General features: G+C 42.1%; 1 protein-coding gene across 3 annotated transcripts; it reads right to left on the bottom strand.

Annotated features, from left to right (window-relative positions):
- EEF1AKMT1 (EEF1A lysine methyltransferase 1) lies at positions 1-19881 on the bottom strand. Of its 3 annotated transcripts, none has more exons than XM_037527357.2 (5): positions 19847-19881; positions 13113-13275; positions 6662-6744; positions 3025-3305; positions 1-1616 (listed from the first exon to the last, which is right to left on the bottom strand). In XM_037527357.2, exons 2-5 carry the CDS (start codon positions 13254-13256, stop codon positions 1480-1482), a joined length of 645 nt encoding a protein of 214 aa, XP_037383254.1. In that variant the 5' UTR covers positions 13257-13275; positions 19847-19881; the 3' UTR covers positions 1-1479. The 3 variants fall into 3 exon arrangements, with proteins under 3 accessions (XP_037383254.1, XP_037383253.1, XP_054557480.1); XM_037527356.2 differs by lacking the exon at positions 19847-19881 and adding an exon at positions 19353-19422; XM_054701505.1 differs by lacking the exon at positions 19847-19881 and adding an exon at positions 15208-16965.
- Positions 19882-23967: the final 4086 nt, after the last annotated feature.

Here is a 23967-nt window from a genome sequence, read left to right as displayed (position 1 = left end):
TTCCTAAAATATGACAACCGAGGTCATGAAATAACAGACATGAGCAATTCCCCACAACCCCTGAGCACTGTCCAGTTGGGGGGACCTCAGGACAGACGGGGTTTGCTGTGGTGACAACCTAGGGTCTCTCACTTCCCCTCAAAGGCCCATGGGCCACTAGCCCTCTGGCCACTGGGGTCCCTGTGGCCCTGCTCTGCTTGGACCCCGCAGCCAGTGCAGCTTCCATCTGGAATAGTGCTGGTCACTGTGTCTGAGCAAGAATAAAGATCTTTCATGTCTTGTCAGCTCAAGCAAGTCCCATGAGGTAGGAAGCAACATGGTTTCCCAGAGAAAGGAGTTAAAGTATTTATTTTGAAGTGATTGCAGATAAACAGGAAATCACAAAAACACTACCGAAGTCTTCTGTATCCTTCACCCTGTTCCCCAAGCGGTGACATCTCACTTAATAAGGATGACACGATGTCACCACGCCGACCTCACGCAGGGCGCCGGTGCAGCCTGTCTGTCTCACCCTGGAATGCGGACAACCCTGCGCTTGCCGGCCTGCCGGTGACGACACAATCGTCCTAGCAGCACAGAGCTCTCCCTTTTATGGCCAAACCCACCCCACCCCATGCTAACTTCGCCGCCCCTCATCTGTTCTCCATCCCAGGGTGTCGTCACAGATAGGGAATGGCACAGCAGGTGACCTTGGGGAACTGACTACTCAGCAGATACCCTGAAAACTTATTCAAGTTGCCAGGATCAATGATTTAGCTACTGAGCAGTGTTCTGTGGTGTGGAAGCCTGAGAGTATTTTTTGAACAAAAATAAAGTCTAGCATGATTTTTTGCCGTGATATCTGGCTTGCAGAAAGCACTTTTATTTTCTCGGGTGCTGGGAGCATGGCATATCCCTCAGCAGAGGAGTTGTGGCTGAGGTAGGCACAGCAGACCTAGGCCATGCTCCTGCGGGGCCTCCAGCACTGGGGAGTTGAAAGAGGTCCGGGAGGCCCCCAGACTGCACTTCGTGGGGTTATCAACTTACTTCATGAAGGCAAGTTGTGTCTCCTTGAGGGGCCCGGGGCAGAGGAGGAGCCCCATCACAAGACCTACAACTGCTGGGCTGCATCAGAGGCAGCCCCTTTTAAGGGGCGTGCAGCCTGATGGAGAGCTCAAGGTTTGTCTAGTTCAGTCTTGGCCAAGTCACTGACATGTTTATATTTCTGCTTCTTACCCATGGCCTGTGAGGAGAAGAGCTGGGGGGGGGGTTCTAAGATGTCGACCACCTATAATTCCATGGACTCAAGTTAGCAGATGCTCTAGAGAAGCTGTCAATACGGAAATCATCAGGAGAAACGATATTCTTTATTTTGGAAATTGGACCAAGGAGAGCCCCAGTCCTGGGGTAGGGGAGAGTATAACGTGTGATTCTACCAAGAAAATAACCAGAGGGGAACATCACAAAGGGCCTTCTACTGTCTTACATTCCTGTCTGCACCTAAACATCATGATCTAGCCCGGATTCATAATTCACATAGCAGCGAAACTCATTTGCCAAGGTTCGTGCATGTTTTGGAATAAACTTGCACATCTTCACGCCAAGGAGCTTTGCGGCCTCTTCTCCCATGACTGCACCTGAAGAGAAGGAACCAAATAAGTCTGCACCCTGGTGCTGTCCCAAGCCAGGGGGGCCCTAAACTCGCTAAACTGAACACACAAAGCCATTAGCTGACAGTAACATTCAATAGGCAAGAGGTAAAGGTTGGTTTTGGAAAATAACCTTTTTTATCCTTTTATTATTTATTTATTTTAAGGTTTATTTATTATTTATACATGCACTGGGTACAGTCAGAAGCGCGGGAGGGTGAGAGAATTCACCAGAGCCAGAGCGGGGAGCAGAGCAGGCAGAAGGACCGAAGTACACTGCTGAGGGGAGCAGCGGGCGGCAGGAGAGGTCTGCGCGCCATGTGGGATCCTCCTCCGGTGGCCGGGGAGTAGCCGGGGATCGAACTGGCGCTGCAGAGGCTTCGGGCAGCTTCGCAACCCAGCGCTCAACCACTGCGCCACCGGGGAGGCCCTATTTTTTATTTAATAAATAATTTTCTTACCTCCGCAGAGCTGAAACACTTAGAAAATTAGAAATAGATTATATTCTTCAAAATAACATTAGGGGGCCTCCCTGGTGGTACAAGGGGTTAAGTCTCAGCACTATGAAGCTATCGGCAGCCACTGCAGCACGAGTTCAATCCCCAGCCAAGGAGGTGACCCACATGGCGCAGCAGACCTCTCCTGTCTTGCCTACTGATCCCCTCAGCAGTGTGTTTTAGTCAGTCTGCCTTTTCTGCTCCCCACTCTGTCTCTGGTGGATCCTCTCACCACTCACACCTGACCTACACCGCAGCTCTTGTATGCATAAATAAATCTTTAAAAAAAAAAATCAGACAAGCAAAAATTACTAAAAACTAATGCTTGCCAACTTTGAGTCAAGAACCCCCTTTTCAGTAATATTTAATCTTGCAACCTATGAGTGAATATACTCACACCAATTTCTCCCTCCAGCCCAGCCCCGATCCACTGCCTGTCTTGCGAATGTGTCAACAACGCAAATCTTTTGGCCCCCATCAGTAGTATCAATTTCGTATCTATTCATTTGACTACTATTTACTAGCCTGCCAAAACACATAATAAACATAATGTCTAGTTCTGTGATTATGAAATTCCCTTTAACTGTATAGATTCCAAATTTCTCTTTTATCAAGTGTAGAGACCAAATCATCATGCTGCTGCTGCTGGTAAGTAAAAATAACCTTCACGCACATGTACTATGTGCCAGACCCCACTTTATGTGTAATGTGTCAATTCTCAACAATCCTGACTGGCAGCTATAGATAAGGAAACTGAGGCACAGAAAAGTTAAGTAACTTGTTCACGGTCACAGTAAGGAATTCAGCACTTGATTTCTAAGAGCTCTTCTAATTCTTGAAATTTAAGGTTTAAATATCACCCTCACCAGCTCCCATAAGACATACCACCTGGCACCTACCTGTACACAGCAGAATCTTGCCCCGTGTCAGATACTTAATGGTTTCTGATGTTTTTCTGAGGCATTCCTCAGAAAGATAGGGGGGATCTGCTATGACGATGTCAAAACTATGTGAGGCAATTTTTTCAGGTAAATCCAATGGATTATTATAATCATAGAAGATAAACTCCTCTTCATATATGGCAAATCTTCTGTCATATTCAAAGATGTATATAGAAAAGTCATCTCTATGCAGCTCTCTCAGTTTCTGGTAAACACTGGGGGCGCTCACGCATGCAATTCTAGAATTTAAAACAAACACTCATGAAAGCTCTTTAATGGAGAGTGTATGGTGTTAAATAAAGAGTGTTTCTCTAGCAATGTGCATAGGTTCTTACATTCAGATTTTCTTAAAGAAAATAATAGTACAAGCTAATGAAACAGTAGTAAAAATTGAGAGAAAACTTTAGCTTGCCACTTTTAAGGAATCTGGTATTTAAAAATTTACCACTCATAATTTTAAGGTATGAAATAATGTGCTTTTATAGTAAAAAATGTTTAGAAACATTTTAGGACAAAAGTTAGCTGACTCAAAGCCCAAATTTACCTATTACTTTCATGTTGGCCCTTTAATATTCATTTCAAATACTTTTTATCTCAAATTATTTATTTTGACATCATTTTGTAATATTCATAATCTTGAAAGAGAAAAACCCAAATAACTGCCTAAATGACTCCAGTTTTCCAAAAAGAGACATTAAAGTCAGGTGGAATTTAAGACATTAAATTCCAAGATAAACTTGGAATTTCTGCTTTGTGTATAGAAAATGACAGAATCCTAGTTATGAATGAGCAATATTCTAATGGCTAACTTTTAAAACTAAGTGCTGAAAAACTAATGGTAACTTAAATATTGAGTTGATTGTGGTACATCTATTACAGCAGCATATCACACAGTCATTAATCTCCAAGATATTCAAGGAAGAAAAGGGTATGAAATCTCTGTGAGACTCATAAGACCAATAACCATCATCTCCTTGTAGGTGAGGAACTGGGGGATCTGGAGACCATGGGGACAGAGGAAGATTTTTTTCTCAACCCACTTTGCAGCAAAGTAAAATATCAGATCCAAAGTCCAAACAACAGGGGTTTCAGAAAGAACAGACAAACAGAAGGGGAGAAATAAAAAAAATAATTTAAGACAATTTTCCCACACTGCACATTACAAAGGATTTTAGGGAACCTCTCAAGCTTGTAGTAGGCAGTTATAGGAAAAAAGACAAGTCTCTTACAAGAAATTAGCATGGTATTGGATTTCTAACAGCACCTATGGGAACTTGGAGGTAATTAGAAATACCCTCAAAATTTGTAATTAGATCTCCTACTAAACTGTCATAACCAAGAGTAAAGGTAGAATAAAAATATTTATTGTGAAATTCCCCTCCCATGTACCTTTTTTGTGGAAGATATTGAAGGATGTACCCAATCAAGATTAGGCTATAAACCAAGAATTGGGGTACTGAGAACAGGAAATTCAGAACAAAAGAGCACTCCTCAGCATGATGGTAGAGAGAGATAAAAAGATAAGAGCAGAAACAAAGTGAGGAAGCAAATAGGCTAGATTGGAACAGGTTAAAAAATTCTGGGAGTACTTTGTTTTAAGGGGTTAAAATAAATTTGCATTTTTTAAAAAAGATTTATTTATTTATGCATACAAGAACTGGGGTACAGGCCAGAGGTGTGGGGTGGGGTAAGAGGATTCACCAGAGACAGAGTGGGGAACAGAACAGGCAGATTGGTGGAAGTACACTGCTGAGGGGAGCTGCAGGCGAGTCAGGAGAGGTCTGCTGTGCCATGTGGGTAGCTCCCTGGCCAGGGATTGAACTCATGCTGCAGTGGCTACAGATAGCTCCACGGTTGCGTCTTAACCCCTTGCACCACCAGGGAGGCCCAAGTTTGCATTTATTGATAAGGGATTTACACAACGGGAAAGGGGGGGGAGGAATTTGAGGACTAATTAGGGATATACATAGAAACATACATACAAATAGAATTATTTTTTCAGGGAAAATGAAAAACTGTATAAAAAGGATAAGGCTCAATTGTAAAGCACATTTATATGGCTGTAACAATATAAACCCTGTACTAACTGTTACCAGAACCCAGCTGGCAGCAGCAGTGGTATCCTCTCTCCCTGCTGCTCCACCACAATCAGTTGTGGCAATTGCTCCTCAAAGCCCAGCAACTGCCCTTACTGTCTGGATCATGGAATGGACCAATCAGGTGCGAACTATGAGCTGATTAGTGCTAAATGGTCCAGTAAGCCTCAGAATTGAAAAACAGTCCAATCAGACTTGTGGGTGGGGCACCCTGAGAGAGGATATAAGACAGGGTCAGAGTGAGCAGAGCAGATTGTTACAGCCTCTGAAGAAAGAAAAGGAAGACTGTGTTTCTGGCCTCTGAAGAAAGAAGGACCAGAAGCAGAAAGAAGAGAGAAAAAAAGAAGCATCTAGCAGGTGACCTCTGAGGGAAGAAGAGAAGCTGAAGACCTCTGTCAGATGCTGGGCCTTCTGTCCTATCTCTGACATTGCCTGAAAGGAGCACCAAAGGCTCTGGGCCTGGTGTCTCAGAGCTGTTTGTTGTTGGTGTTGTCCAACAACGCACACAAAGAGCTGCTGACACTGCCTCTGGGGGAACAGTAGTAACCATCACTATTGGCCGGTGTGGTCTAGTTCTGTTGACAGGTGACCACTACTCTGCTTGTACTTCTGGTGGACAGTATCTGGGTGAGATAACCTTACAGTGGCTACAGTAAGCTCTTTATTTCCCCTGTTTGTAAAATAAACCCCATGGTGGTTGATCCTGGCGCCTGAGGTCTCTTGCAATTGTGCACACAGGTTAAAGGGGTTTTTGGCAGCTCTCTTGTCGCAGAGCCTGGGCAGGTGGGTAGCTATGCCGGCTTATCCCATCCTCTTGCCACCACCACCCCTGTTTCATAACCAAAATCAGGAGATAACTCTCTTGGGGACATAGGCAGAAACTATGCACTCGTGTGGGGGATGGACCCTTATTTTCTGCGGCAAGAAGTAAAGAAATGTGTATGAGTGATAAATCAAGACATGCTGATTTGTCATGTTATTTAGAAATATGGGAGTAAATATCAAAATAATCAACTGAAAGTGAGATGGAAGGGGTAGTAGGCAAGGGGGAAGTTAGCAATGGATTTTATTTTTGGAACAAATCTTTTAGGACCAGGACTTTAAATTGCATGCATGAAATGTTTGATAAAAATAAATCTAACAAAAAAGAAAACCTTGTTTTAAAAACTTCATAAAGGTCAAACATTAAGATTTTTTCTTTTAAAGCATACTCTGGGGGCACAAATATAAGAAACAGGTTAGAGAATGTTAAAAGAGAAAAGACCTCTTACAAGGTCTTCCATAGAATGAATACATTCAAAATATAATAGAATGAAGAGACTGAACGATGAACAGATACTGAATTACCCCTAAACTCTATATTGAAGTGGTTCTCAAATCATGAGCTATAAATTTTGAAGATTATACTTCAGACTTTTACAAATATCTCTCATCTAGGAAGGACACTTAAAATATTACTACAGGTTAGAAGACAGAGGAGAAACAAAACCTGAATTCACCTGCCACCTTCTCCAGCAGCTGTGACAGCTTCCTTTGCGAGTCGAAGAGCAGTTTCCTGACTGTACCAGAACTGGCTCAGCTGCTGTTGACACAGGAATAGGCTGAGGTTATTCGAGAACTGGCATAAATTGTATTAATGTATGCGTACTATACCAGTATGCATATATTTAAGTTTTTTCTTTTTAAAACTAATTTTTCTTCAAAAGTATTTTACATTGACCAAGGGCCCTCATTAATTCATGGAATCCAGACATTACGTATCAATGGCTGCTGACATGACAATGGAGACAGCCAGTTAAGAACACATTCCCACCTTTTATGTGTCTTGCTGAAAAAAAACTGAACCTGAATTTTTTTTTAAAGATTTATTTATTTATTTATATAAGCACTGGGTCCAGTCAGAAGCGTGGGAGGGTGAGAGAATTCACCAGAGGCAGAGCAGAGAGCAGAACAGGCAGACTGAGGAAGTACACTGCTGAGGGGAGCAGCGGGCGGCAGGAGAGGTCTATCAGGCCATGTGATACCCTCACCAGGCGGCCGGGGATAGAACCAGCACTTCAGAGGCTGCGGGCAGCTTTGCAACCCAGCGCTCAACCGCTGTGCCACCGGGGAGGCCCTGAACCTGACTTTAATTGAGCTTCTTGAGTCAGTTAACAATTAGCAGAATTTCAAACACAGAGAACAGAAGAATGTATTAAATGATACCCAAATACAAAGGACTAAATAAAGAACATGCCAAAGGATATAACAGATACACAGGTCAGCAAAACCATCTGTGTGTCTTAGTCATGGCCTCTAGGTTTTACCTTTTTTAAAAAAATTATTTTTACTGAAGTAACATGTAGTAGGAGAGTCTACAGATTTCAGGTGTGCATCATTATTAGTCAAACCATATTACATTAATGTTTACCACCAAAACTCTTAACTCCATTCTTCACCACACTATTGATCCCTTCAGGATTATGTTAGGTGAAATAAGCCAGGAGAAAGGTAAATACCAAATAGTGTCACTTATATGTGGAATATAGAGAAACCAAACAAAGGGTGAGAAAAAGACAAACTTTAAAATCAACCCTTTCAAAGCTGACCATAGACCATATACACCCAGGAGGGGAATATGAGGAGAGAGGTGAGGGGGAGACATGAGAACACCTGGGGAGGGGGCAGCAGAAGAGCAGATGTACTGTGACAGACTATGGGTGCTTTGGTGGTGGGACAGCTATGGCGACCACACCTGAGGTGAGAAATCCTATACTGTCAAAAAATTAACAAAGCTATAAGACAATGGCAGTTCATTCAAAATTAATTAATTAAAACATTGAGTCCTAGGGTATAGTGCCAGGAACACACAGAGCAGGTTTTCTATGATTGGAGCAGACAGGTAAAGGAGTCCTGGAGCCCTGGGTGGATTTTTCAGGGTTTGGGGGGTGGTGGTGGCAGGAGGCTAGGAGGCTTCTTAGCCCCCAGCAAGTCTTTGCTCTTTCCTCTTTCCCAGCTCTCTTGTGCGCTCTCTTGCTTCTGCTTCTCTTGGATAATATAGATACTGCAAATACTGCAGCCATGGCCCACAGAAGTGAACAATACAACTGAATATAACAATGTAACAAAATGCAGGTGCCCACCATCAGGCATGCAATTGCCTGAAAACTATTTACCCTACACAGGGCAAGTTAGGGTTAATTAGTTAATTAGGCAGCTTCAGGGACAGTATAGGCAGGGGCTTTGAAAGAGTTAAAGAGGCTTCTGGGATAAGGTCAGAGAAATTCAGGAGGGCTAATAAGGGCTAATAAGGGCAGTAAATTTTAAGGCTAAAATTTAAGGCTAATTGGGACAGTAAATTTTAAGAGGGCTTGGACAGGGAAGGTCAAAAGAGAACCTGTAAGATAAGAATTGGGAAAATGGGCACATCCCATGGAGCAAACTCCATGGAGGTTTTGTGGACTCTGCCCCCACTCTAGACCAGAGCCATCAAGACACTGGGAACTACAAATCCCATGATCACCAAAGGGAGGGTTGCAAGGACCTGAGCGTGGAGTTAAGCAGCCATGTTTTCTGTTTGGGTATATAACTAGTCATGTGCACTGGGGTCACCCTCTTGGCTCCACAATGCTTGGCTTTTTGCCAGCTCTCAGTGGGTCATTAGGATTCCAGGTGAACAGGTAGGAGGCATTTACGAATTTATCACCCTCTTTTTCTGAGTTATTCATTTCCCCATTTCTCCTTCCCTTGTAAATAAACCTTTTATCAACCTCTTGTGTGTGCCTGCAGTTTAGCATTGATAAGTTCCCTTTAAGTGTGTGGGTGAGGACCCACAGTCAGGCAACCTGTTTCTTATCAGGATTGCCCTGTAACATGACGAGATTTTCTAACAGAGGAAAAGAGTTTAAACATCCTCTAGACATGGGCCCATAATAGTGTATTTTGCCCCTCCTTGGCACTGCTGTCTTGGAGTCTTTGCTTTTGTTCTTTTCCCTCTAAATAAACTTCACTTTCTTGAGTAAAGTTTGCTTCGCTCTGCTTACTTATCTAAAAAGTCTGGGAACTCCCTTTTACAGCTTCATGGGACAAGAACCTGTGGTGGTTCAAGGGCTAAATTAACAGCACACACCAGCTTCAGCCTTCCAGTACATGATGGGGAAAAAAAGCAAACATGACTGACCACTTTAACTACATTTACCCTTTATGCCCTTCCCTCTTGGTAACAGATATTTAGTGTTACATTCTAAAAGTTTTTGCTTTATTTGCTACAATCATTTGTTTGTTTCTTTATGTAATACATAAGTGAAGTCATCTGGTATTTGTCTTTTTCTGCCTCACTTATTTTACTAAGCACAATACCCTGTAGGTCCATCCATGTTGTTGCAAATGGCAGGGTTTGTAATTTTTTAATAGCCTACACTATTCCACTGGTATATATATTGCATCTTATTTAATCATTTATTGTTGGAAATTCAGGCAGTTTCCAGCTCTCAGCTATAGTAAACATGGAGTACATATATATCTTTGAATTCATGTGTTTTGTATCCCAGATATAAGGTAATGGAATTGTATGGAATTCCTATTTTTAATTTTTGAGGAATCTCCTGACTGCTTTCCATGATGGCATTGTTTTTACCTTTTGAATAGTCCCTTAATTACTTGTTTTCCCCTCAGGGGTAAGGTTTTTTTTTTTCCATCTTACAACTCCTGTTCACGCTGATTGATGATTTTCTTTAAATTTCTATGATCCTTAAATTATTCTCATTCATAAATTAAAGAATCCTCTCACCCTCCTGTGCATCTGGCCTGTACCCTGGTTCTTGTATAAATAAATAAATTAATTAATTAATTAATTAATCTTTAAAAAAAATAAAGATGATTTTAATGGGAAACGTGAAACTCCTGTGGGGGAATGGTCCATTTCTCTAAGAGGCCTCTGCCCTGCACAGTGGGCAGCAGGGCAGTGTTGTGAGTAGGTGAGTGGGCAGCCAGTGCCTGCTGACAGCTCTTAAATCCAGATTTACAGTGTTTCTAAAGACAAAGTACATATGCATTGGGATATGTGTATATATTAATTAGGGCATATGTTATATCATATCTAGATGTCACCGTCTAACCACTCTCAGCTACAGAACAAATGTGAGGCTCTGACTCCCTCTTTGCTCAGGAAGCATCAAGGGCACAGCAGCACACAGGGGCTTCTGCTTCAATGGACTTGGGAGGTGGCAGAGTTTTCTGTTGGTGAGCTACGGAGTTGCCCTTCTCTCTCACCCCTACTGTCACAGCCCAATCGAGTGTCTTGGCTCTCTTCATAGCATTCTCAAAAACAAAAATCTCATTGTTAATCAACGTGTTATGTGAACATGCCTTTAAAAATCAAAGCACCACTTACAGAAGGAATATAGGGGAACCAAATAAGGGATCAGGGGAAAAAATAATAGCAACAGCAAAAACATTAACAAGCAACTATAAATCAGAGACATTCTGGAAGGGAGGGGGAGGGAGAACAACCAAAACAGGGAAGGGAAGAGCACAAGGGACTATGGTGATGTTGCGTGGGTGAATTGGTGGTAGGAATTTTTTTTTTTAATGATTTATTTATTTATGTATACAAAGGCTGGAATGTAGGCCAGAGGTGTGTGGGGGTGGGGAGGCGGTAGAGGATTCACCAGAGTCAGAGCGGGAAGCAGAACAGGCATATATATTGAAATACACTGCTGAGGGGAGCAGTGGGCGAGACAGGAGAAGTCTGCTATGCCTTGTGGGTCACCTCCCTGGCTGGGGATCAAACTTGTGCTGCAGTAGCCATGAACTGCTTCATAAGAGCTGAGGCTTAACCCCTTGTGCTATTAGGGAGGCCCCAGTGGTGGAAATTCTAGGGGACTACACCTGAGATGAGAAAGCAAACCTTATACAAAAATGAACAATGTTGTAAAATGTATGTAAATTAATAAATTATATAAAAATTAAAAAAATAAAATCCATAAGTGACATTAAAAAAAAAATCAAAAGCATCAGTAGGCTTACAGAGAAAAACAGCCCCCTGCTCATGTCTTCCCACCACGGAGTCCCACTCCTCCTCAGAAGCAATTTTCAATTCAACTCTTCCTTTAAAAATTTAGTCCCTTATTTCAAATTTTATTTATAGATGCAATCTCTTGATGAATCCACTTCACATTCTGTATTTATTACGGTATACAAGAAGTTTGCTCTTTATATACTCCTCTTCCCTCCTCCCCACTCTCCCAATATAGCTGGTACCTCAGTTTTAGTTAAAATCTATTGTCAGTGTTCACTGCTGAGCCAAGTAATACACTATGATTGTATTTCCTTCAATATCCTACCTTTCGTTTTTCCCAGGGTTAATATTAAATGCATGACTGTTTCACTATTGGTTTGAATGATTTCTTTCATTCACTATTTGTCTGAATGTATCCCTAACATCCTCTTGCCATTTCTGAGAAGTGGTGCATGGGAGGCAAGTGCTGTAAGATTTGCTCGCCATGTCTAAAATTCTTTTATTTTATCCTCACATTTGATTGACAGCTCAGACAGAATTCTACAATGAAAATACTCCAGATATTGAAGTTATTGCTTCACTCCCTGTCCCCCCTCTCTCCCCCACCCCAAGTTTCTAATAAAACTATTGGGAAGTCCAATATGACTGAGAGTACTGAGATTTGTAGGGGATCTATTTTTCCTCTGCAAGATTCTAGAATCTTTTTTGTTACCTGTATTCAGAATTTTCACAATTATCATAATCATGTCTTAGTCAAAGTTTTCGGTTCTGAGAAATTTTCTAACACTGTTCTTTGAATAGTTCCTTCCATCTTTGTTTTCAATTTTTCTAGAAGCCCAAGTAGTTGAATTTTGAACCACCTGGATTTATCCTTTAGCTTTATAATATTTTCTTTCCTATACTTCACGCTATTATTATTTTCTTAATTTCCTCTGAGATTCCCACAATTTTATAAATAACCAAAAAAAGCCAAAAAAAGTATCAAAATTATAAGGATAGTTAATTCTAATTAATGTGATTAGAACTAACTGGTTTTTATTTAAATACTCTGATTTCTCCAGATTGTCTAAATCTTCTGCCTTTTACTAACTTCTTTCTTTTTTAAGGTTTATTTTATTTATACAAAAACTGGGGTACAGGCCAGAGTCGTGGGAGGGTGAGAGGATTCACCAGAGACAGAGCAGGGAGCAGAACAGGCAGAAGGACCAAAATACACTGCTGAGGGAAGCAGCGGGTAAGATAGGAGAGGTCTGCCTTGCCATGTGGGGCTCTCCCTTGCTGGCTGGGGATCAAATCAGCGCTGCAGAGGCTGTGGACAGCTTCACAGCACAGCATTCAACCCACTGCGCCACCAGGGAGGCCCCTAACTTGTTTTTTTAATGTTTTACATATTTTCTATAACAATCATAGATTACTTTTGAATCAGCAAAAAGTACAAAGTATTTAAATTTTTTTTTTCATTTTTCCCCTCTTCATAATTCCCATTTTTATTTTGACTATAAAAGTATAATTAAAGGTTAGTATGCATCAGAAAATACTGTCTTTTTAAAAACTCCCTTTCATCCATTTTTCACTGCATTTAAGTTTAGTTACTCCACTTAACACAATGATAGATTTTTCCATCAGGTTTGCTGGGTTGCATGAAAGCTAATAGACTACATTTACATACACAAGAAGGAAGCATAAATTTGCGCTGGCCCCACTCCCTTATCTGAAAAGTCCCCTGCTCTAATCACTAGCCAATCTGAGTGAAAACAGGAAAATCTGCATTCCTGCTATATAAAAGTGCCTGTGGACCGTTCTTTTTGCCTTTGCTCCCTCAATAGGCTATCCATTCTCAAATGGTGAGATAAATTTGGGTCTTTAAGCGGGGTAGAGACAAAAATTGGATTAAGATACAGAACATGTTCCATGATAATACTTCCTGAGAAAGGTGGAAGGCCTCGACTTACCCAATTCTCTTCTATGACTCCAATGTTATATTTCTCATCCCCACCTGTGTCCGTGTGTTGCTTCTGCTCAGCATAAAATTCCTGGAGAGCTGCGAGGGTATGGGCAGAAAGCTGGGGCATATCATCATCTTCAAAGTCACTCATTTTATAAATGGTCTCTGACCTGCCAATAAATAAGCCAAAGTGCCATGGGTTTTTCCCCTTCCTATCTATTAATTACAGTTTATCGCGGAGCAAGGATCCCAACTGGAGGTGAATTTATAAGGAAAATATACATATTTAAATGAGATCAAACATCTAGGAGGTCTATTGAACTACAATTTAACAAATGCAGACTTTTCTTTTTAAATAGTTTCTACAAGTGAGATTTTCATGATTCCTTATAGAACAAAATTTTAACCACAAATATCTAATCTTTTTGCTCTCTTCTGTCCAGATGCAGACATTTCATAGCAGTCTCTGAATCAGAGATCTTTTTATGATTGCATGTCACTTAAATGTTTTGGGTGGTTTAAGGCCACTGGGTGTTACTGACAGAATAGTAAAGGATTTATGAGGAAAAAAAGAGGGGTGTGTAAAGAGATCCGAAAAATCAAAGGGAAAACAAGGAAAAAAGGAAAAAGAAAAGTAAAATAGAAGCAGAGAGAAAAGGTGTTTTTTAGAAACTTATGGCCAGAACAGTTGCTGCTTATTGTACCACCTGGAGTTAGTGACACTGTACAGTACCGGAGTTAAGACCAAGCTTTAATGAGTGATGTTTTGTGAATGATTCAGTGTTCAGTTTTCTAAGAAACTGCCAAGTCTTTGTTCAGAGTGGTTGTTCCATTTTACAGTCCCATCAGCAATGAGATCCTGTTTATTTGCATCCTCACTAGGACTTGGCATTTGCTTATTTCTGCTGTTTTAATGGGTGTGCTGTGCTATCTCATGGAAGTTTTAATTGCATTTCTTGAACACCTATGATGCAGAACTCTTTCTCATGTGCTTATTTGCCATCTGTGTGTGCTTTTTTGAAATATCTGCTCGTATCTATTTTTGTTATAGTCTAACTGGGTCATTTGTTTTTCTACTGTGGAATTTTGAGAGAACCTTAGACAATTTTATGTATGATCTAGATACAAGTCTTTTATCAGATATGTAGCTTGCAAATACTTTATCCAGTCTGTAGCATGTACATTTTTCCTCATCACAGGGTCTTTTACAGAGCATAAGTATTCAATTTTAGTGAAATAAAATATATCAATGTTTTCTAGATCTTGCTCTTTAAAAAAAAAAAAGATTTATTTATTTATGCATACAAGAGCTGGGGTCCAGGCCAGAGGTGTGAGGTGGGGGTGCGGGGGTGAGAGGATTCACCAGAGACAGAGTGGGTAACAGATCAGGCAGATTGACTGAAACACACTGCTGAGGGGAGCAGCAAGCAAGACAGGGGAATAGAACTTGTGCTGTCTTTAACCCCTGCGCCACCAGAGAGGCCCTAGATCTTGCTCTTGATGCCAAGCCCAATAGAGATTTGCCAAGCACTAAGTTCCTGGGTAAAATTTCTGCCAAAAGTTGAATAGTCTTAGGTTTAAATCTAGGACCCACTTTGAATGCGCTGACTTTTACATAAGGTGAGTTCTAGGTCAGGTTCTTTTTGGGAGGAGGAGACCAGTGGATGTTCAATTGCTCCAAGGCCATTTATTGAAAAGGTTATTTTTAAAACTGCATTTTTGATTTTGTCAAAATGCACCTGGAAGTCCTCCCTGGTGGCGCAGGGATTAAAGACACAGTGCTAGCAAGCTATTGCCAGCCACTGCAACATGAGTTCGATCCCCACCCAGGGAGCTAACCCACATGGCACAGCAGACCTCTCCTGTCTTGCTCCCTGCTCCCCTCAGCAGTGTATTTAAGTAGACCTGACTATTCTGCTCCCCACTCTCTCTGGTGAATCCTCTCATCCCTTGCACCTCTGGCCTACACCCTGTTCCCGTATGCATACATAATAGATAATTAACCTTTAAAAAAAAAAAAAGAGCACCTGGACATATTGTGCAGATCTGGGTTATTTCATTCCAACTCACCAACATGTGGATCTCAACAAAACCACACTTACCTTGATTTATATGTTCTAAAATTCAAGTAGCACGATTATTCCTATGTTGCTCTTCTTACTCAAAATTACTTGATAGTCTATTTCCTTTGCCTTTCCACATAAATTTTATAGAAGGTTTGCCAGTAGGTACAAAAAATCTGCTAGAAATTTGATACAAGTTGTGTTAAACTGATATATCAAATTAAGGAAAATTGACAGGTTTACTGTGTTAATAAGTCTTCCAACTAATGAAACACAAAATTTCTCTTATTTAGTTTTTCTTTATTTGGTAAATCCTCTAAGTTATTCAGTATAAAGGTCCCGTATACATATTTTTTGTTAAATTTATGCTTAAGTATTTCATTATTTCAGTTTCAGCGTGTTAAGTGTTGTTATATAGAAATAACACTGATTGAGATTTTGCTTTATCCTGTATCTATGAGGAATTCACTTGTTCAAGAGTTTAAGGATTCCATGCAATTTTCTATTTAGAAAATCATGTTTCTATAAATAGCAACTGCTGTGTTTCTTCCTTTCCAATCTGGATGCCATTTATTTCCTTTTTTGCCTATTGTAGTGGACTTCTATTGCCATGTTGAGTGAGTGGTGACAGCAGGTGATGTCCCAGACTTATTCAAGATCTCAAGGAGAAAGTATTCAGTCTTTTACAGTTAAGTAATGATACCTAACTGTAACTGGTCATGGTGTTTTGCGTCCTTTATGGGGGAAATTTCTTCTTATGTGTAGTTATAAAATCAGATCCCCAGAGTGCGAAGCCCCAGGGCATGGCTGGCTTTTCCCTGGCCAGCTAGGGGCAGGCAAGCTGCCTCAGACCTCTGCCTAGGAGCACCTCCCCACCACCCCAGTGCATGTGGAGTGGACAGGCTCAGGCAGCTTTGAAAGCAGCAGGTAGGTGTGCTGAGGCAGCTGCACTCAGTTTAAGTGGCCCAACTGGGGATCAGGCAGATGGCAGCAGAGCGTGGTGGCAGTGGTTTCCCTGCCACACTGCCCCAGGGTATGTAGCCCCATTGGGGCTGCAGTGCACATTCCCCCCTTCTACAGAGCAAACCACGGCAGCTGAGGCAAATCCCCAAGCCCTGTGGCTCCTGGCTGGGGCCACTGGGAGGAGTGTTAGGCCCCTACTGAGGCAGCACTGGGCCAACATGGTGGGCTCCAGCAGAACCTGCCCTGCTGTGGCTGAGTTGCATGTCCCAGTGCTATTGCAGACTCCCCTCCTCCTCCACCCACACCTTAGCATTGTTAGACCACATCCATTGAAGGGGCACGGGGTGCACTGTGCTCTGGCCCCACTGAGACCAGCATCTGGCAGCTGCTCTGAGCCCACCAGCATGAACCTGCCCTGACCTCAGGGCAGGTCAAGTCTGTGCAGGCACTGGGCTTTTTCACTTTTATATTTGACACCTGGATCATAAGTGGACCAATCAGGTTTGAGCTCAGTTTTATTTATGGCAGTGAGTTAATTACTCATATTGAAAATGGAAGTAAGCCAATTGGTGCTAGCCATTACCAATTAGATACTTAGTATTGAAAATGGTCCAGAGGCTTACAGGGTGGAGGACTCTGAAAGAGGGTATGTGTAGGGTAAATGGTTTTCAGGCTTTTCTGCCCTCCCACCATTAGGATTGTCCTGCCTCATGGGGCACCTGCAGTTGTTACATTATTGTAAGCTGTCTTGTTTACTTCTGTGGGCCATGGGAGGAGTACTGGGATAGTCACCAAGAGAAACAGAAGCAGAAGAAGCAGGAGAGAGGCAAGAGAGAAACCAGGCTAGGGCCTCCCCTGGTGCCGCAGCGGTTGAGCTCTGGGCTGCGAGGCTGCCCGCAGCCTCTGCAGCACCGGTTCGATCCCCAGCTGCTCCCCCAGCCACCAGAGGAGGGTCCCACATGGCGTGCAGACCTCTCCTGCCGCCTGCTGCTCCCCTCAGCAGTGTACTTCAGTCCTTCTGCCTATTCTGCTCTCCACTCTGGCTCTGGTAAATTCTCTCACCCTCCCGCACTTCTGACTGTACCCAGTGCTTGTATAAATAAATAAAATAGTATGTCAACACAGAGCTATTGCCAGCGAAGACTGGCATTCAAGGGCTTGAAATGAGTAGTTTTAGTTTACTGCAATAAGCACAAAAAAATAAACTTTTTTGAAAGCATACCAAAAACTACCAGCCTGGAGAATTTCCTAGTGGAAATTCCAAAGATTAGTATGTATGTAGGCTGTGAAGGAAAGACTGAGAAAATACAGCAAACTGATCCTCAAAACAACTGAAAGGTTTCATTTTGGTTTGGTATTTCAGGATTGAGAGGTCCTTTCATTCAGAAAGAGAATCGAGCAATAATTAAAATCCTATGTCTCCTGGCAGATTTGAACTACCCGTTCCAGAACAGAGCTGCATCACACAACTCTTCTAGCTGCCTAGACGAGTTGAAGGAAATGTGTGTACCCATATACATTCATACAGACACACAGATATGTGTATATCCTTGGTATACACAGAAATATTTTAAGTATATTTTAATTTTTATTAGTATTAAACACTTTCCAAAGCTGCATCTGTGGAGCTTTCAAAATGCAACTTGAAACCAGTTAACTAACCATTTAGAAATAAAACATGAAAATTAAAAGAAACCAGTTGATTTTAATTTTAAAACAAATAATTCCAAAGACCAGTCTGTAAAAGGTAATTAATTAAATTTCAATATAAATTCCCCATCTTCTTGGAGTTTATATATGAGTATGGCAAAGTGAAGCTATAAACAACAGAAATAAAACACATTTTGGACAATGAATACAGCAATGGAGGAACATGTGGCGCATACAAGGGGCTGCAATTTTAGCAATCGAACTACTTCCTACAGTCTTAAAGTGAGTTTAAAGAGAGCATCTTTAAGTAGAAAAAATTAAAAATCTGTTTATGTAATAAGCACTACTAAGGGCAATTTAAATGTCTTAATTTGTTTTAATATACTTAGTTTTAACATGCCAATTTTTTTTTTTAACTTTAACATAGCTTTAGTATTATTTAAAATTTTCTACCTGGATATGTGAAATGACTTGGAGATATTTCTAAGTCCAAAAGAATTGGGAAGGGCTCTTATATTATTAGTAAACTGATGCTGAGTCTTATGTGTTTTATACTCTAGATTAGTGATTCTTGGAGGAGAACCAGGTAAGATTTTGCCTTCCAGAGAAATATTTGACAATGTGTGGTTACATTTTTGGCTGTCATAGTAACTGGGAACAGTGCTACCGGCAGGTAGTAAATAGGTAGCGGTCAGGCATGCTGGTAAACACTGCACATTACGGGCAACCCGCAACCCTCCCTAATAAAGAACTATGGCAGACAGAGACATAAACAAGTGACAGTTATGATGGGATGAGATTTGTTGCAGGGGCACCATTTAATGCCAGGGGATCAGAGTGAAGAGCACGGCTGGGTAGAGGATAGAAATGAAGCAGCAGGTGGCATTTCAACTTGAAGTAGAGAGTGAGGGAAGGGTGAAGTGTGCAGATTACAGAAAGAACAGCAAGAGCAAAGGGGTGAACATGTTAGTGTGCAGCATCAGTAGGAATTAGCAGGCTTTATTTCTTTACACAGTACTTAACATAACTAACCGTGATCTTCAAAAGTAACATGGACACCCAACCACATCTCAAATGCATAAAATTCTTCAATTTCCATCTATCAAATATACTTTAAGCAAGACCCTCGCCCCCCCCCCATAAATTCACAAAATATCATATTGCCTCCGCAAGAAATTTTTAGCACGGCAGTGAAATCCAGCGGAAAGAACATTAACCCAGGATTCAGGCCAGACTCTCAGTGAATTGGGGAGAAGGGTGATAAACCAAGGTTCCTTTATGTGCCCCCTTCTGTGAATGGGCAAGAATGGTCTAGACGTTCCCGAAACACATTCTGCACATTGCTTGCTGCATGAGCCTACACATAATCTGATTTACCGTTAAAAATAAAGGGGTGGGGGGGTTCTCTTTTCATCTTTGATTTTGTAGTGCAATGGCGCCTTCCTTCTCGCTTTCTAAAATCGTTTTGCTACTTAACCTTTTAAAAAACTCAAGTAATATTAACCTACAGTGAAATACGGCTCATAAACAGACAAGGCGAAGCGCCCAGCCGCTACGCCCCAAGTACGCACCTCCCCGCCGAGAGGCCTTCAGGTCCCACGCGGCTCCCCCGCGGGCTCCCGGCACCTCGCGGCCCGCGCGGCCGACGCCACTTCCCGTGCGCCCCGCCCCCCGCGGCCCCGCAGCGCCACCCCCCGGCCGAGCTCCCGCGCCCGCCCGGCGGGCAGACAACCGAGCCCCGCTGGGCACGCCCCGGGCGTCGAGGGCGGGGGCCGCAGCCCAGGCCGCTTCCAGAGGGGTTTCCGGCCTCCCCCGGTCTGGGGGACTCTACTGGGGGTGGGGGGCGCTTTCCCTCAGCGAGGGAGCGACTCCAGGCCCCTCCCTGAGCCCGCTTCCGGCGGGCGACACCGAACTAGGACTCTCCTCAGTATTCCGCTGCCCCTTGCGCGCCTGCCCTGAGAGCCCGCTGCTCCCACGCCCTGGGGAAAGGGCGAGCAGCAAACGAACACCCACAAGCCCGCACAGAGCGGCGAAACCCCGCGACCTACACGGCCCGGCCACTCACCGGCACGCATGCGCAATCCCAGGCCAGCGGGGCGCAGGGACCGACCCGCGCACGCGCACACGCTCTACCCCGTGCGTGCATTGGGCGCGGGAACGGCTTTCTCCAGGCCATGTGGTGACCTGGGATAATAGCTCGCGAAGAAGGACTGGCTGGGAATTGCTACCTCAAGCTTCTCTAGCTCATCAGTAGTCTCCAAAAGTGATAGCTATACATGCATACATACACACATACATAGTCAGGTTTTAATTCGACTCCCCTCAAGATAAATGCATCCCAAGAAAGCTACTGTTGTACTTGAGTATCACACACATTAATCAAGGCTTCCTTTGTTCCTCTACTCAGTCTTATAATCAAGAAATTAAGACATTGAGATTATACTGGTATTAGAAAAAAATTTTTAAACCTGCACTTCAGTGCAATTTGCCTTCCCATATTCAATACAATTAATACGTCTAGCCTTATACAGGCTTCATTTGGCGATTAGATGCAAAGTCTGCAAGATGTAAGCAAGTGCACAATCTGGTAAACTGTGTTCATGTTGAAATAAGATCAGCTGCTAACTTGGCAAATAATTCACAATTTCTTGAGGCCACAACGTTCTCTATGAAAACAATTCAAAGTAGGATCCGGGCGTCCCTGGTGGCGCAGGGGTTAAAGACAGGGCTGGCAGGCTATTGGCAGCCACTGCAAAACAAATTCGACCCCTGGAGGGCCAGGGAGCAACCCACCTGGCCCAGCACCTCTCCTGCCTCACCCACTGCCTTCCTCAGCAGTGTATTTCAGTAGATCTGCCTGTTCTGCTCACTGCTCTTTCTGGTGAATCCTCGCACCTCCCGCACCTCTGGCCTGTACCCCAGTTCTTGCATACATAAATAAAATAAATCTTTTTAAAAAGTAGGATCCTTTTTATTCAGTTGATTGCCTGAGTCTTTCAAATTCTTCAGTGTTGAATACGTTCATTAGTATATATTAAAACATCTAGGCACAGTACCAGGGACATAACAGGCACTCAGTAAGGCTCCTTTCCACTTTAGCAGCTATCAAATCATATGTGATTCATCTATTTTCCGTTCCCCAAGGCAATCAGTGTATTTCTATTGCAAACTTCCTTTGCTCCATTTTCTTTACCAATTTCATGACCTTACTAAATTTTACACAATCTTCTCAGTAGCTAAGCTAAATCCTTTCTGATATGAGGATTGCTCAGTTACCGTATGATGCCATTGCCTAGTTCATAAAACAAGTTTTCAACTTTGGGAGTACCATAATTTCTATTTTCAAAACTGTTTCCAGGTCTGTAACAAGCTCTGCTTTATTTTTACTTTGATGGTTTCAATGACATGCCTATGAAAGTATTTCAAAACCAGAAAACATATAAAGGCAAAAAAATATATAAAACAAATGTATCACCATGATGAACCAAAGAACAAATAAAAACTATATTTTTCACAGAGGTAGTGTACCATACATGGGAGACTGCCTTGGTTTATGATTTAACAGGAAGGTTTGGTAAAGCACATTAATTTGGCTTGAAACAGATCTCTTTGAGTCTCCAAAGTTTCAATTGCCTTCGTAGCATATAAAACACAATAGTTCCTTTATGTACATGTATTACTGTGTTTTTAAATAAATTCAAAATATGTGCTTTTGCTTTCTTAATTTTTTAAAGATTTATTTATTTATACAAGCACTGGTGTTCAGGCCAGAGGCGTGGGAGGGTGAGAGAATACACCAGAGACCGATGAGGGAGCAGAACAGGCAGAAGGACCGAAATACACTGCTGAAGGGAGCAGCGGGCGAGACAGGAGAGGTCTGCCGCGCCATGTGGTAATCTCCCTGGCGGGCCGGTACTCTAACTGGCCACACAGAGGCTGCAGACAGCTTCATAGCGCTGTGCTCAACCCACTACGCCACCAGGGAGGCCCTTGATTTTTTTGTGTGTATATATTGCCGTGTTAAAACTACATTGAAAGGGCCTCCCTGGTGGCGCAGGGGTTAAAGACACAGCACTATTAAGCTATCTGCAGTCACCGCAGCATGAGTTTGATCCCTAGCCACGGACAAGAACCTGTAGTGTTCAAGGGCTAAATTAACAGTGCACACTGGCTTCCCTGGTGAGGGAAATAGGAACCCTCTTACACTACCGATGGGAATGTAAACTGGCCCAGCCTCTATGGAAAGCTGTGTGGTTTCCTCAAAACACTAGAAATGGATCTGCCATGTGATCCAGCGATTGCACTCCTAGGAATCTACCTAAATCAAACAAACAAAAACTAATTGGAAAGGTAACCTACACTCCTGTGCTTATTGCAGCACTATTAACAATAGTCAAGATGTGAAATCAGGGAGCCTCCCTGGTGGCCCAAGGGGTTAAGTTACAGCACTATGGAGCTATCCGCAGCCACTGCAGCGCAAGTTAGATCCCCAGCCAGGGAGATGACCCACATGGTGTAGCAGACCTCTCCTGTTTCCCCTCCGCTCAGCAGTGTATTTCATTCAATCTGCCTGTTCTGTTCCCCGTTCTCTGGTGAATCCTCTCATCCCCCTCCCCGCATCTCTTGCCTGTACCCCAGTTCTTGTATGCATCAATCTTTTTAAAAAAAAGATACGAAAACCACCAACATGCACCCACAACAGATGAATGGATCAAGGTGTAGTATATATACACAATGGACTACTACTCAGCTACAGAAAAAGATGAACTCATGCAATTTGCAGCAACATGGATGAAGCTGGAAGGGACTATGCTAAGTGAAGTAACTCAGAAGGATAAAGATAAATATCAGATGGTTTTTACATGGAATATAAGGGTCAAAGACAAACTGAAATCTGACCATAAATCTGAGGCCTCCAGGAGGGGAGAAGGGGAGGGCAAGGAGTAAAATGGGAGGGGGACAGAAATACAATGGACTATGGTAATGGACAATGGGTACTTTGGTGGGGGAAGGAATAAGGTGACTACACCTGAGGGAAGAAATCCTATACTGCTAGAAAACAAGGATGTAAGAAAAAGGTACTGCATTAAAGTAATATAAACTACACTGAACATTACCTATTCTTTTCCATTCTTGGTTTCTGTGTTTCATGTCCTCTGACATTAAACAGTAAAATTTCTTTTTTTTTTTTTTACAAATTACCTGGACTCATACCCCATCTGCCTCCCAAACCCTCCCACCCCCACCCCAAACGTCAGGGAATAAAATAGTTAAACCTCTACTCAGTGCTTTCTGCTAAGACAGCACACCAGTAATACATCCAGGGAAATTTTCCTGATGATATGTTTACATTGTAATTTAATGGGCTTTGCAAATCATACAAAATTGAAAATATCAACAACTTGATTCTCATAGAAGGGAAAATTAGTTGTCAAGTTAAACTTGTCGTGAAAGATGCTTTTAAAATAAATTTCAATTCTATCTAGAATTATTCCTTCCGTGTATTATGAATCTTTATTCATACTTTTATTCTTGAGAAAAAGCATATAAACGAAATGGAGATTACTCTGAAAGATCAAGATGTTTTCCTTTTTAGAAATAACTAGTAAATTACCTGTTGTTATAGATTCAGTTGTTATTATTCCATTCTTCAAGTGCAAAATAATCATATTATTCTAAGGATGTTGCAAAAGATGTTACCTATAACTCTAGTCCCATAAAATGTTTTGAGAAGAGACTATAGAAAATTTGATTGAGACTCTTCTGTGTTGTAAAGTCTTTAACTTTACATAGTAACATGTTTTATATCTCCAGTTTATTTTAGACCACCTAAGTCACCAATAGTTTGTTATGTATCAAACTCATGTGTTGTTAGGAGCTGGAATAATACAGAGCATATTCAGGAAAAACTGAAACCATTGATTTAAATAGATCAATTTTCTCTTTTAAAAAAGAGACAGTACATTATAGTGAACTCTTACCACAAAACAATGAGGTACTCTGTGACTATCAACTCACATTGTATTCATAGTACATAACAGTATTTTAAAGTAACTAATGATAATCAGGTATTAGACTTTGTGTTAGAACACATTTACCAGATGGAGCAAAATGCATTCTTAGAAATAATCTTTAAATACAATGGAGGGCCTCCTCTGGTGGCGCAGTGGTTGAGCACTGGGCTGT

The sequence above is a fragment of the Talpa occidentalis genome, unplaced genomic scaffold (assembly GCF_014898055.3).
Source record: "Talpa occidentalis isolate TD23 unplaced genomic scaffold, MPIMG_talOcc4v2.1 talOcc4.5, whole genome shotgun sequence".
NCBI lineage: Eukaryota > Metazoa > Chordata > Mammalia > Eulipotyphla > Talpidae > Talpa > Talpa occidentalis.
The sequence above is the reverse complement of the archived record's forward strand: the minus strand, read 5'-3'. Positions and strand labels throughout refer to the sequence as shown.